We start from the raw sequence: 12,437 nt of genomic DNA, 5'->3' as shown, positions 1-12,437 counted from the left end.
AAACCTGAAAGGGGGGATCAGAGGAAACCAGCTAAGAAAGGTGCATCACTCCTAGGTGATGGTCTTGGATAGAACTGTAAGCATTGTTTGTTTTATTTTTTTTCTGTGTATGTATCTTAACATTTTTGATGTTTTAATTTGTTCTCATCTTTTTTTTTTCTTTTTTTTTTTTCTTTTTTTTTTCTTCCCTACTCAGCTCTTGCCCCTGTTCTTTGCCTCTGGTTTTGTTGGTGAGGATATCACAGTGATGTCTGCATTCAACCTGCTGCATTTGGTGACAAAGAGCCAGCCAGTGGCCCTGCGAGCCTGTGGGCTTCCCTCAGGTTGAATGGGTGCTGCTTGTTGTGTCATGCGTAATGAAGGCCCTTTTAGGAACCGGTGTCTCTGCTGCAGGAAACAGTGTGCTATGGGTTGCTCTGCTGTCTTTAAATCTGCCTTGGAATCAGAAGTTTGTTTACTTGTTTGTTTGTTTTTGGTGAAAGTCATTGGCTTGGATGAGGGCTTCCATACCCTAGATATTAGAACGCTTGGCAATGCTGTCTGTCTTCCTTGTCCAATTAATTACCTCTTTTTTTATTATTATTATTTTTTTATTATTTTCCTCATTCTTGGCAAAAGCAGTGTAATTAACTAAAGATCAATTCTGTTCAATGCCATTTTTATATATTTAAAAAAATACTTAACAGAATTTAGAATATGGATTACTGTTAAATCAGGTGACTTAAGAAGTTTTCCAAAATCTTTGAAAGTGTGCTATAGTTGCACTTGATGTGTCCCTTTTTAAATTATTAGTATGAATTAAATATGTATGCACTGAAAATTACGTACAAGTGAACAGAATTTAAAATGTAATTCTTTCTTTCCTCTGACAGCATATTCTTTAGTTACATGACACTTCTCCAAATAAATAAATAACTAAATGGTAACACGCAACCTAATGCCCAGATGCAGCTGCACTTCTCCTGTAATGTCCAAGGTCAAGGTCTGCTGTTAGGTCTGTGAAAGCTGCCATAAGACCCCATCTCTGTGAACTACTGATACGATTAATACCTTAAACCTAAGTATTTTGTATTTCACTTGGACAAAAACAGTATCTGTAATATCTGCCTAGTAATGTCAGCATACGTGGGCATGTGAGAGAAAATAAAAGCTACGGTGAGTGAATTTTGAATGTTACTAGGAATTTTCTTGACACCCGAATAAAAAAAGATACAATTCTGGCTGATCAGTATTTGAAACATCAAATAAGAACCAGCTTGGGTGCGTGTACTGCACTCACAACAGTTTCATAAGGGTGCAAAATGTTCTAAGCACTTTTTTCCAGAGCTCTACTTAACAAGCATATGGAGGTGATGTTCTAAAGATTTTTTCAGTGATAAGACATCAGTTTTCAAGCTGATGGATTTTCTAAAGCTGATTACACTTTATTTGAACTAAATCTGAGTCCAATTTTTGCAGCATTTGTGTTCTGTTTTCCCCCACATGTGCTCAAAACTCCCATTAACCTAGATAGGAGCTGCAAACACATATTGAGGAAGAGAGAGAATAGCCCACATTGTGTCGGCCTGACCTTTGTTTCCTGTTCTATTTGCTGCTGAGCCAGATTTAAAATCCTAAAAATACAGGATAAGCAAATTTCCTTAGCCCTTGTTATGCATCGTTTGATGTGTGCTCACATCGCTGGTGTCTACCTTAAAAACGGGGCAGCAGGGCTGCTGGCCATTTTGTCCCTGCTCCGGAAAGGGGATCTCAAAGTTGGTGAGCTAGGAACGCAGCCTGTAGGAGGTTTTTCTATTGTATACCTGTTTTACTTTGTCAAATAATTTTTCTGGCATAATCCAGTAGTCACATTTTGGAATAAAAAGCTAGTAGCACTGCTGCTTATTCCTGTGCATTTGATCCATAACTGTGCAAACATTAATAGATTGAGTTCCACTGGCTAACTACTTTATATATATATATATATATATATATATATATATATATATATATATATATATATATATATTTATATTTATATATATATATATATTTATATATGTATATATGTATTTTCTAAACCAAAATTCATCTGCTAACAGTAGAATAATATACAATCACATATCTCACATATTTTAAGAGTAATCTAAATTCCCCAGCTGCTTATAAATGAGTGTAGGCTTGCTTTGCCTTTGGTTTGTTTTTTGTGTGTGGTGTACTGAGGGGGTTGCAAGTAAATGGTATAGCATGTATCAGATTAAACATGGGAATGAAATCGAGAGACAACATCTGTTTAAATGCCACAATCCACTGTGACTTCAACTTTTGAATATACAGAAAACGCCCCAAGTTCTCATGACTTTTTTTCTACCATTACACTCTATTAGTGCTTTTTCCCACCACCCATTTCTGTGTGAACCGTTGCTCTGCAACCATATCATTTCAGGCCATGTATCCTCTCAGTCTGAAATGGTGCAGTTTTGTCTGCTTCTGCCTGTATGGAAAATCTGATACGAAAGGAGACTTGCTCATCCTCTGGAGCCCCTGTCCCTTTAGTATAAAGGAGCAAGGTGCTGGCAGGGGCTTCATCCTCAAGCTTAAATATCAAGCCAAAGGCTCTGGCCGAGACAAACACTGCCTAGCTGTGAATTGGGCTTCATAGTGCACTTTCAAATTGCATGCAGTTAAATATTTGCAGGACAAGGACTTCAATGAGAAACTGTCCTTTCAGTTTCTGTGCTTGTAGTGGTACCTCTGACCATCCTGTAGGGAACAAAATGGTGCCACGTGATGTTTATATTTAACAAACAGTCATACTGGTAGATCAGAAGCGAGTTAAATGAATGAAATTATGTTAAGAAGTATCTTAGAATAGGGGTGACCTTTCTCTTCCTTGAGACACTTTTGCAAGCACGTGTGAGTTATGCTGGACTACTCGTAAACCGAATTAATAGCTGGGACAGAGAAGTGTTTATACTTGCTCTTTCTCCATTTGTATATTAGCACCTGCGGTGTGGACGCATTCTTCCAAATTGTATTTTAAAAATATTTCTTTTCCGAAGTTAGGACTAAACGTTTCAATATGTGCACAGCCAGCGCATGCTTCGCCCTAAGCGCAGCACTTTTTTCATAGCAGGCATTGCAAAGCCTGGCCGTAGCCCTGCAGGCCCAGCAGATGGCACCAAGCATATGTGGTTTTGCACACCCTGAACTATATGAAAAGCTTCCCATTTAGGAGTCATTCATACCTAAAGTACGCCCTGAGACCTCATGAACATTTAGGAGTATTTTAGGAAAAGAATGAGCATGGGGGAAAATCATGTAAAGCTGTGCTTGTACACAAACTCTGTTCACGTTGCTTTGAGATCTCATTTCCAGCAGTGATTGCAGCTCTGTTATTCTTTGTGTGACTTAGAAGTGTCACTTCTTGAGCATGCTGTATTAGAGCTGAATGCTTATAATGTCTTTGGAAATGCAGGATGCATTCAGCACCTGCCAGGATTTAGTTCACAGAAATTAAAAGAAATTAACCCGCACCCCCTTTTTTTTTTTTTTTTTTTTTTTTAAAACACAAAAACAAATACAAATTTTTTAATGTAAAAAATACTTCAGCTGCTTCAGTGCATACCATCAAGTAACTGATACAAATAATGATTATGCAGATTCCATGTACATATGTTTTCTGTAGCAGACCACCAAGATGTAAAGAGATACCTTATTTTGCTTTGCTGTGTCTTTTAATTATTATGGGTTCTCATTTCTTAAAAAAATCTCCTTTATTTCTTTAACACTTTGAATGTTGTGCTGCTTAAATCACGTTTTTGCATGAGATAATTTGGCTTTGCTTCTCCTGTAGATCAAAGAAATTTATGGTATTTGTAAAATTAAGCAAAAGTAATGATGAAAACATTACATGAGTAGACTTGCTATTTTTTTCCAGGACCTGTATGAAACAATAAAGTCCTAGATAATATTAAATTGTTGTGAAGTGTTTAATTGCTAGTAGGAAAACATGCTTTTCTAGGATTAGATTAAGATACAACACATCTGTATGAAGATGGTGCTGGGCATATGGTGTAAGTCTTTATTAAATAAATATCTATGGTATAGTTTCTCATAATTTGTTTTATTAAACCGTTGTTAATTCCAAGTTTCAGTATAATGTCTTTCCATAAAATTGAAACGAAGAGCTTGTGAACGGAAAATTCCTGACTCTCAGAACTGGACTTTTAGTAGTAATCTTGTTAACATAAAGGATTACTTTTAGGAGCAGATCTTGCAAACAGCTACGTACATGACTTATTCCTATGCGTTTGTCCCTCTGAACTCTCAAACTGCTCATGTCAGTGAAATTATCTGTGCACGTAGTGTTTGCCAGATCTGGCCTCAGCAATGAAAAGCCAAGAAAAGACCTTAGTCTAGTATGTTCAAAGAATGTTAGCTGCTTTTAAATTTTGTGTGTTTCAAGTTCTATCTGAAAACGTTTCATATTGTATGGTTGTATGTTCGGAGATGTAATTTCCATAATGAATGTTTTAACTTTCCTATAGCTTTCTGTAATTTGTATCACCAGAGACGTACTATTACAGATGGCTCTTCACATGATCTGAAAGAAAATAAAAGTGAGACTGATATGTTGTATAACAATACCCTCTAGTATGGCTATGGTTAAATGCCTGTCAATGTTTTTGTTATAAATCCCTATTTTCTGGGGTTTATAACTTGAATGTAGAAATTTGCTCTGGGCTTACATGTGTCATGCAAGGTCTCGGATGGGTGTTCCTGTTCCTCAGAACTGGTTGGGGGGCAAAAATCAAAACTCATTTCAATGAAGCTAATTATATAATAATGATTTTAAGAATAGCAAATATCAATTTGAAATTTCTTTTAAACTTAAAATACAGTCTTACAAATTACCTGGTTCACTCCCTCCCAGGGATTATGAGAATTATCAGTTTGGTAAATACTTGAGCATGCACTATGTGAGCACAATAGCAAATAGCATGTAAAGCTGTTCATCTGCCATTAATACATAATCGTGTTCGTATGCCTCTTTTGCTTCATAGTGATAATGATGACCATAGAACGCTGCTTTATCGTAATAGAGCATAAAGTTATTGTTTTTGAATGGCTTGAGAATGGTTTAAAAAATTACCTTTGTGTAGCTGTTTGAATGGAACTATATTCAATGTTGGTATTGCTTAAATATTTATGTTTATATATATGTTTTATTTACAAATGTTTATTTTGTATAATAATATTCAGTCTAAACTATCTTATTTAGTACAGTTTAAAACAAAATTTATTTGTGGATATCTCATTGGGAGTGACACTCTTATGATGCCTGATGCTTGCAAAAATTGGAATGATACAGAAGACCAGAAATCCCTTGCTAATGTACTTTTTTTTTTTTTTTTTTTTTTTAACACCAGGTTGTGTACCCTTTTTTGTCTCCTTTTTCACTCCTCATTCATGCTGGCTTTTGCTCTCCTCCTCATTCTCTCCCTTACCCAGAGGCTCTGCTCTGCCTGTGCCTCGCCTGGGCAGGGGCTTCTCAGGGGGTCTGTGGTGCTGAGTACCACGGGATGAGGAGAAGTTTCATGTGCTCCCAGATCTGTGCACAGAGCCAGTTCCTTGACGTATTCCCTGAAGGATCTCTTAAGGTCATTTGCTTTCCCTCCCTGCTCCCATAAAGTACCCACCACAAGCTATTTTTGCCTTTCTTGCAAGAATGTTTTAATTCTGGGAGCTCATAAATTTCCTCTGTTCCACTGCTGTGCCCTGTGCAACTCGGGCTCTCTGCTTTTTCTGCTGAAATGTAATGTAAAAGATGGATGTGAAAGGTGACGTTCCAGCACTAACTGGGTTTCTGTGTTTTAAAGGCTCCAGTGAAAAGCTGCTCTTTTAGTTATGAGTGTCTAACAGGAGGTCTGAGACGCCCTTTCAGGGCTGCCTTCGCTCTTTTCCCTTGGATTAAAAGCAACTCCCAGCTTTGTCCTTCCTCCGAGGAGTGCATAACGAACAGAAGAATGTGATGTAAAGGAGAGATGACAGCACACAAAGAGGAAGGAGATCTTATCTGGTGAAAAGCTGGAGGAGGGCAAGCAAGAAAAGGTGCAATTTCAGGAGATGCTTATGGTGTTAACCCTCAAGTTGGCCAGACCAAGCCTGGAAGCGATGGAGGAGGTGATCCAGTGGGTCACCGAGGGGATGTGCTCACAGGGAACTGGATGGCATGTGGAGAGGGCATCGAGGGTACGGAGCAGGAGTCAGGCACGGAGGCACAGAAGCTGCCAGAAGTCAGCTGTTAGGTGCACACGGGTGGCTACAGCATGGGGTGAACAGGGACCAGAGGCCAGGACACGGCAGCACCCGCTGCTCTCTGTGCCCGTTGCTGTCCCTTGGCTGCCTCTTTGCTAACAGGGCCCTTCCAGGAGCACGTCCAGAGTCAGCCGACTCCTTCACGGGGTGAGGTCGGGGCTGCTGCTTGGAATTGGAGGAGGGCAGGGACCTCCCCCACCCCGCTCCTTTCCTCCACCCCCAGCCCAAGCACAGGCGGCGGCACCTCGGGTCTTGAAACGCAGTGCTCATTTCACAGGCCACACATCACTATTGTAGAGGAAGCAGCAGGAGGATTTAGCAACAGCTCGAACGCTACAATAAGCTACACACCACTGCGGTAACCGCTGGCAAATGCTGACTTTTTAATTGTTTCCGCTGCAGGGTTAAACCTTTATTAAAGCCGTGTGAATAAACTTATTTTGATGGCTCACTGAAATATTTTAAATGCAAAAGGTAGCATAGAGCACTCTTATTAAATTCAGCTTAATTCTGCCGTTAATAAAATGCCTTTCCATATGTCGTGCCCCCTTTTATTGATTCTGACAGAAATCTACTGACCAGATACAGAGTGCTCAGTGTCTCTGCCTTTCTTGTTTTTAATTTAAACAAATGTAGTGCCTGTGAAAGGTGCTAGGATCGTATCAGCAAAACAAAAGTCTCTTTATCTATAGGGGAGAGAGGAAGAGAAATCCATCATTATAAATGCTCCCGACCCCGCTGCTGTACCCGTAGATCTTGATCTTGTCTTGCCCAGTTTGCATCTGAGAGCAAGGCAAAGAGCTCAGCTGCCCTGTGCCCCGTCTTTGGCCATCACAGCAAACAGGCAGCTTCTAATGCCACGAGGATTTTCTCCATGATATTGAAGGTGCTTCTATTCTCCAGCCACTGCTGAGCAGCCACTGCATGCTGCCATCACTGCATGCTGCCATCCTGACTGAGCTGGGGGCTTGGAGAGCCCCAGGGCAGCTCTGCCCCCCTGCACCAGCACGAGCTGATGCTGGAGTGCTCGGTGCCTGCAGCTTGTGAGGTTGTGGGGCTGGCAATGCCGTGGATTGCATTAATGCAAGATAAGGAGGTAGAGTCAAGGTTGTTTTCTTACGTGGTAGATCTCCGATGGTGACTCGGAATACTTACATCTGTACAAGCCAGCAGCCATGCTGATGACCAGGTGAAAAAAAAAAGAAAAGAAACGTGGTGACTGCTGCTCGATTGCATGGGAAGGTTGCAAGTTCGCCCAGAGCTGGCTTGCCCTTCCCTCATGGCCCTGTGACCCTCCTGGGTGTTAAGCAAACCATTTTTTTTAAAGACGGATAAATTTTTTTGGTGTTGTTCTTGTAAGACAAGAACCTGGCATTTGACCCAAAATTTTAGCTGTTGTCCTGGTACCCGGCTTTTGGATTTTCAACGCACAATGTAGTGGAAATGGTCTTCGCCCCATTACTCCTAATGCTTGCATGAAACTGCAAATGGTATTTCAGCAGTGGGTGGGAGTTAGCTACCTACAGCAAGAAAGCAAAGGAGCCATCCCTCAGAGAAGAACCACAGATCTGGCTTTCAATGTGTAGAACATTTACAGGGTTTCTTTAATTACCAAGTCTGGATTTTACTTAAACTTGACCTCCCATTTTTTTGAGTTCTTTTGTAGGATCTCTCCTAGGCAGCCGCGTGATTAGGTGGTTTAAAATGGCTTGTGATGGGAGTACATAAAGATCTATGACATCAAATGCAGGGTTTTTTAAAACATAGCATTCAAATTTACGGGCTGACCAAAAATGTTTGCATTGATTTGCATTTTCAAGAGTTGTTTTCCTTTTTAATTTTTGTTAACTAGACCAGCAGTTCCCGGTTTGTTTGCAGTAGGCTACAGACTAAAGGCTGCAGAGGACAGACTAAACAGAAGTGAAACAGAGCCGTCCATCCTCCTTTTCCCAAGCAGAGAGAGAGAGGCAAAACTCTAAACAAGCAGCATAAACTGTGTAAACAAAATTTAAAAGAGTAAAAACGAGAGATTCCCATTTTAATAAACCTGAGTGTTAGGGATATCATCTGTAAGGGTATTTGTGTAAAGTAATGTACACGAATATTTTTTAACCTTGGAGGATTCCTCTTAGCATCAGTGTGAGATAATTTACCAGGGATTAGTAAGGTCCAACCCACTTGCAGAGGGATGGGCTTTGGGAAGATGTGTGCCAGGAGCCACAGGAGCCAGGTTTACTTGCATTCACAGACCCTTCTGTAGACTGAGGCTGTGGTGGTGTATGAATAATAAAACGTGCTGCAAGGCCCCTAAAAAAAACGCTCAGGTATATTAAAAGGAGTGGTACTGAAAACTGGAAGCCCAATTTATTATATGGCTGTGCTCTGCTGGAACATTTGATCTTGCTGTATTTAATTCAGGAAGTCTTAATGGTGTGTGCTCGGTGCATGACTGTAATGTCCATTAATGCTGGTGGAACATAAGCATTCGTAGGAAGAGGAAAATGTATGCCGTGTCCTCCACGAAGCTGAAAAGCTGAGTTCATTTGGTGGTGATGGGAAGCAACAAGACAGAAGAGAAAATCATTAGGAGGGTTCAAAAGACGATGTAAGGAAGGAAAGCCATCAGGCAAAGCACCAGGGCATTTCAGGGCACGTCAGACACTGCTCGACACCCTGCGGCACGCCGGAGCAGGTGAAGGGCTGAGTGGTGAGGAGTAATGGTCTGCTAACTCGTGTCAGTCTGCCTGGACGTATCTTGTTGCTCGTTTCCTTGCGATCGGTGGTACTGAAGGAAATGGCACTTGCTCACCGGCGCTACGAACCACAGGTCTGAAAAGGTCGATGGAAATTGGAATTTATATGTGAGGTGAGATGCTTAATGTCTTCATTATCAGGTCAACACCCAGCAAATACTTTCTCTTCACTTCATTTTTATCGGGAAGGCCTCCAGACTCCAGAGCTGAACTCTAAAATGCCCGCAGTCTGTGGGTGAATAGTAAATTGCAGCACACATCGCATTTCTTTTCAGAAAAGCCATTCCTAAGTACAGGAACACCACAAAGGCTCCAGAAGTGTTTCTGGTTTTGTTTGTCTCACCCTCCTGAACTTTTTATAAAATATTTATGCATTAAGATCTGTGAGCCTGGCCTTGTCTTTGAGAGGCTTTCCATCCTGCTCCAAGATCCCAGAAGCTTTTAGCACTGCTGGAACTGCTGGAAAAAGGCTGAAGGCAGGTGGCCTGAAGTGGAAACATCAGTGCCTGGTTTGGAAGGGCTGTGTGCACTGCTTTCCCCATGAGCACTAAGGAGAATGGGCACACCACGGTGAACTGATGGGAAAGATTTCATCTGGACTCGGATCTTGGAGCAGAACCTGTGCGTGCATTGTAGGAAAAGATGTCTCTCAGAGGAAGTCCCCAGCTCCTCGAAAGGCACTGCTAGGAGTACTTCACTGCTGGAGAACAAGTTGGGTCCCATTCGGAGTCCAGAGGTAGACCAAATGAATCAGAAGTCTCTGATCTTCAATAAATTAGTTAGGCTTATTTAATTTAGCCTTACCTTTGTAACGTAATCACGCTGATGGAAAACTGATGGCTCCGGCCTCAAGCAGTAGCATTTACAAGTGAGTGGAGAGCCTTGCTTCAGGCCAAAGTCACCCAGGAGGGTTTTGTTGCCCATGGGACCCCTTCCCACAAGGCCACATTGGGTCCCTCCTTTGGGGAAGGCGCTCAGGGCCACCTTTATTCCCTTCTTTAACAACCCACTGGGTTTGCTGGCAGCTCTACCCATCAAAGCTTCCCTCGTAGCTGCACACAGATGTGGGTAGCTTTACATTGTCCCCACACCAGGTAGAGGCAGATCTGACTGGAGCAGACCTCCCACATACCCCGTAAAGGAGGTTCCCAGACAGAGGTGGCTGATCGTGTACTGCAGGTTGGGCGTTTTTGTCCCCCCTTGCATGGTAGTTTCTTCCCAACTCCATTCCCAGAATCCCATCCTGATGTTTTTAAGATATATTGCATTTTCTTCATGCTTGTAGGCTAGCCATGATTCAGATGATGGATCCTTCCACCCTCCGGTTGTGGCTCAGTCTTGCATTACCTCCCTGTCTCTTTGGCAGTATGGAAACAGTGCACTCAGTCTGCTGAGCCTTTCTTTTTTGTGGCTAGCAGTTAAAGAGTACGCTCAACTGACTGAAGAGGGCTGTTCCTTAATGCCGAGGGCTGGACCAAGAGATTTCCTTTCTGATTTGTAGTGCAAGCATAGCTTTTTGCTGCTGTATACTGCATTAAATCAGAAACCTGCAGAGACCTTTGCTGGGGCAGGTTGCAGTTTACCCCCGGGCAGATTAGCAAGATTCCCCTGCAGACATAAATACATGTCTGTATCGTAAAACGTGCAGTTAATTATTAAAAGCGATGGGGAAAAATATTTTGTAACATGCTCCCTGCTTCGGATCTATGTCACGGATTCAAGTAGCATATAGAAATTTCCTTGTGCATAGAAGAGCCCACTGGTTGAAGAACATTTCTGAAAGAGATGAGAATTTATTCAAGGAGAGCAAAGAGGGAATGCTGGCTCTTCTGTAAAACATTTAATGTTTTGCATGACTTTTTTCAATACGGGGTTATGCTTAGTTTGCTTTTTTGGAATAGCTAAAGAGCAAATGATCTTCTGGAAAAAAAAAAAAAAAAAAAAAGGAAGATATTAAGATATTTTTAAAAGTGAAGAGGTATTGGTTTGTAGGCTTCCTTGCTGCTCTCCTGACTAATTTTTTGGTACTGAAATATCAGATGGAAGACCAGCTCTCAAACAGTTTCCTTCTGAACTGCATAGTGCAACATAACAATAGTTATTTATATAATGCATATGCTTCCTTTCCCTGCTAGCTATCCTTTGAAAGACTTATTAGTCCTAGAGCCCAGCACGTTGTGAGAATAAAAACCTCCAAAGTTTGACATCTTTAAATAAGCAACCAAATGTTATAAAGAACAAACCTCACTTACAGTTAGGAAACAATATTTACATTTAAGGTTGAAAAGCCAGGATGTAGGAAAATTTTGCTAATTTGGAAGGTGACCTTTAAGTGCACCAAAACCAAATAATTTGTAAGCTATGGCACAGGGCACATTCCTGCAAAATTTGTGTGAATACTGCCTTAGTGGTTCTTGAAAGACAAACAAAGAGAACTGGAATGAAATCTTTATCCCTCTCCCAAATAAGATTGAAGCTAACAAAGGCATACAGCAGCGCTCTTTCAAAGCTTGCCATTAAAACGCAGGCTCTGCAGCACAGCTAATGAGATGGCTCGGAGTGGAAAACAATCTGTTTTTAAGAATGTTTAGATCAAAAGTAATTTCTAATCTATGAAATAAAGTCGCTTTTCAATACCTTTCTTTCACTAGTAAAGCTTTTTATGTTTGCACTATTTACTTCAATCAGATGTTTTCAATTTTACTTTTTTTTTTTTTTTTTCTTCCTGAAAATACTTCCTAGGGTTAGTCAGTAGTGACCAACAGCATTATTCTTTTTCTCTCTCCCCTATTCACCCACCCCCACACATTAAAAAAAATGAGGAAAAGAAGAGGGGGAGGAAGAAAGAAACATCTTTTCTTAAATGATTTGCAAGCATCTGTGCTTTAAGCTACTTTTTATGAACACTCCTTAGTAATGACTCAAGGTAAAAAAGCAGAAAAGCATCCAATGTTAGGAAATTGCAATCCAATACCATGTAATTTAAACCTGCCATTGCCTCTCCTGTACTAAATGACATACAGATGGGTAGCTCTGTTCCCTCTACTTTGGGAACACAATTGGTCTTTTTATGAGTGTATATGCATTACTAGCAAAAAATATTTTTGTCGGGACTGTTTATTTCTAATTGTAACATATTTTAATTACTGTCATAATTAGAGCGCTTTTTACCTGCTGTACTGTGACAGCTCATTTTTTGCAAGAGAATATCAAAGTTATTTTAACATTTGGTAATTTCTGTTATTGGGAATTTTCATTCTCAAAAGCAGCCTTATTATTATTTTTTTTTTCCATAATGTGATTTTTTTGCACTATACCAATGTTTTTTACAGTAATCCCTATGTGCTCCTTGGATTTTTTTGTTTGTGAATTAAGCAAAACATA

General features: G+C 40.6%; 1 protein-coding gene across 6 annotated transcripts in view; it reads left to right on the top strand.

Annotated features, from left to right (window-relative positions):
• Positions 1-12,437, top strand: part of MSRB3 (methionine sulfoxide reductase B3) — an 83,154-nt gene that overhangs the window by 18,574 nt on the left and 52,143 nt on the right. For 3 of the 6 annotated variants that reach the window (XM_068669294.1, XM_068669293.1, XM_068669292.1), the window contains 2 exons: positions 197-323; positions 4,530-4,601. The exons of 1 other annotated variant lie outside the window; for it this stretch is intronic. In XM_068669294.1, coding sequence (XP_068525395.1) covers positions 248-323; positions 4,530-4,601 — 148 coding nt within the window. In that variant the 5' untranslated portion in view covers positions 197-247. The remainder of the gene's footprint in view (positions 1-196; positions 324-4,529; positions 4,602-12,437) is intronic. 2 more of the 6 variants (XM_068669296.1, XM_068669295.1) reach the window with 1 other exon arrangement.

The sequence above is a fragment of the Anas acuta genome, chromosome 1, assembly GCF_963932015.1.
Source record: "Anas acuta chromosome 1, bAnaAcu1.1, whole genome shotgun sequence".
Classification (NCBI taxonomy): domain Eukaryota; kingdom Metazoa; phylum Chordata; class Aves; order Anseriformes; family Anatidae; genus Anas; species Anas acuta.
Note: the sequence above shows the minus strand (reverse complement) of the source record. Positions and strands in the feature narration are given on the sequence as shown.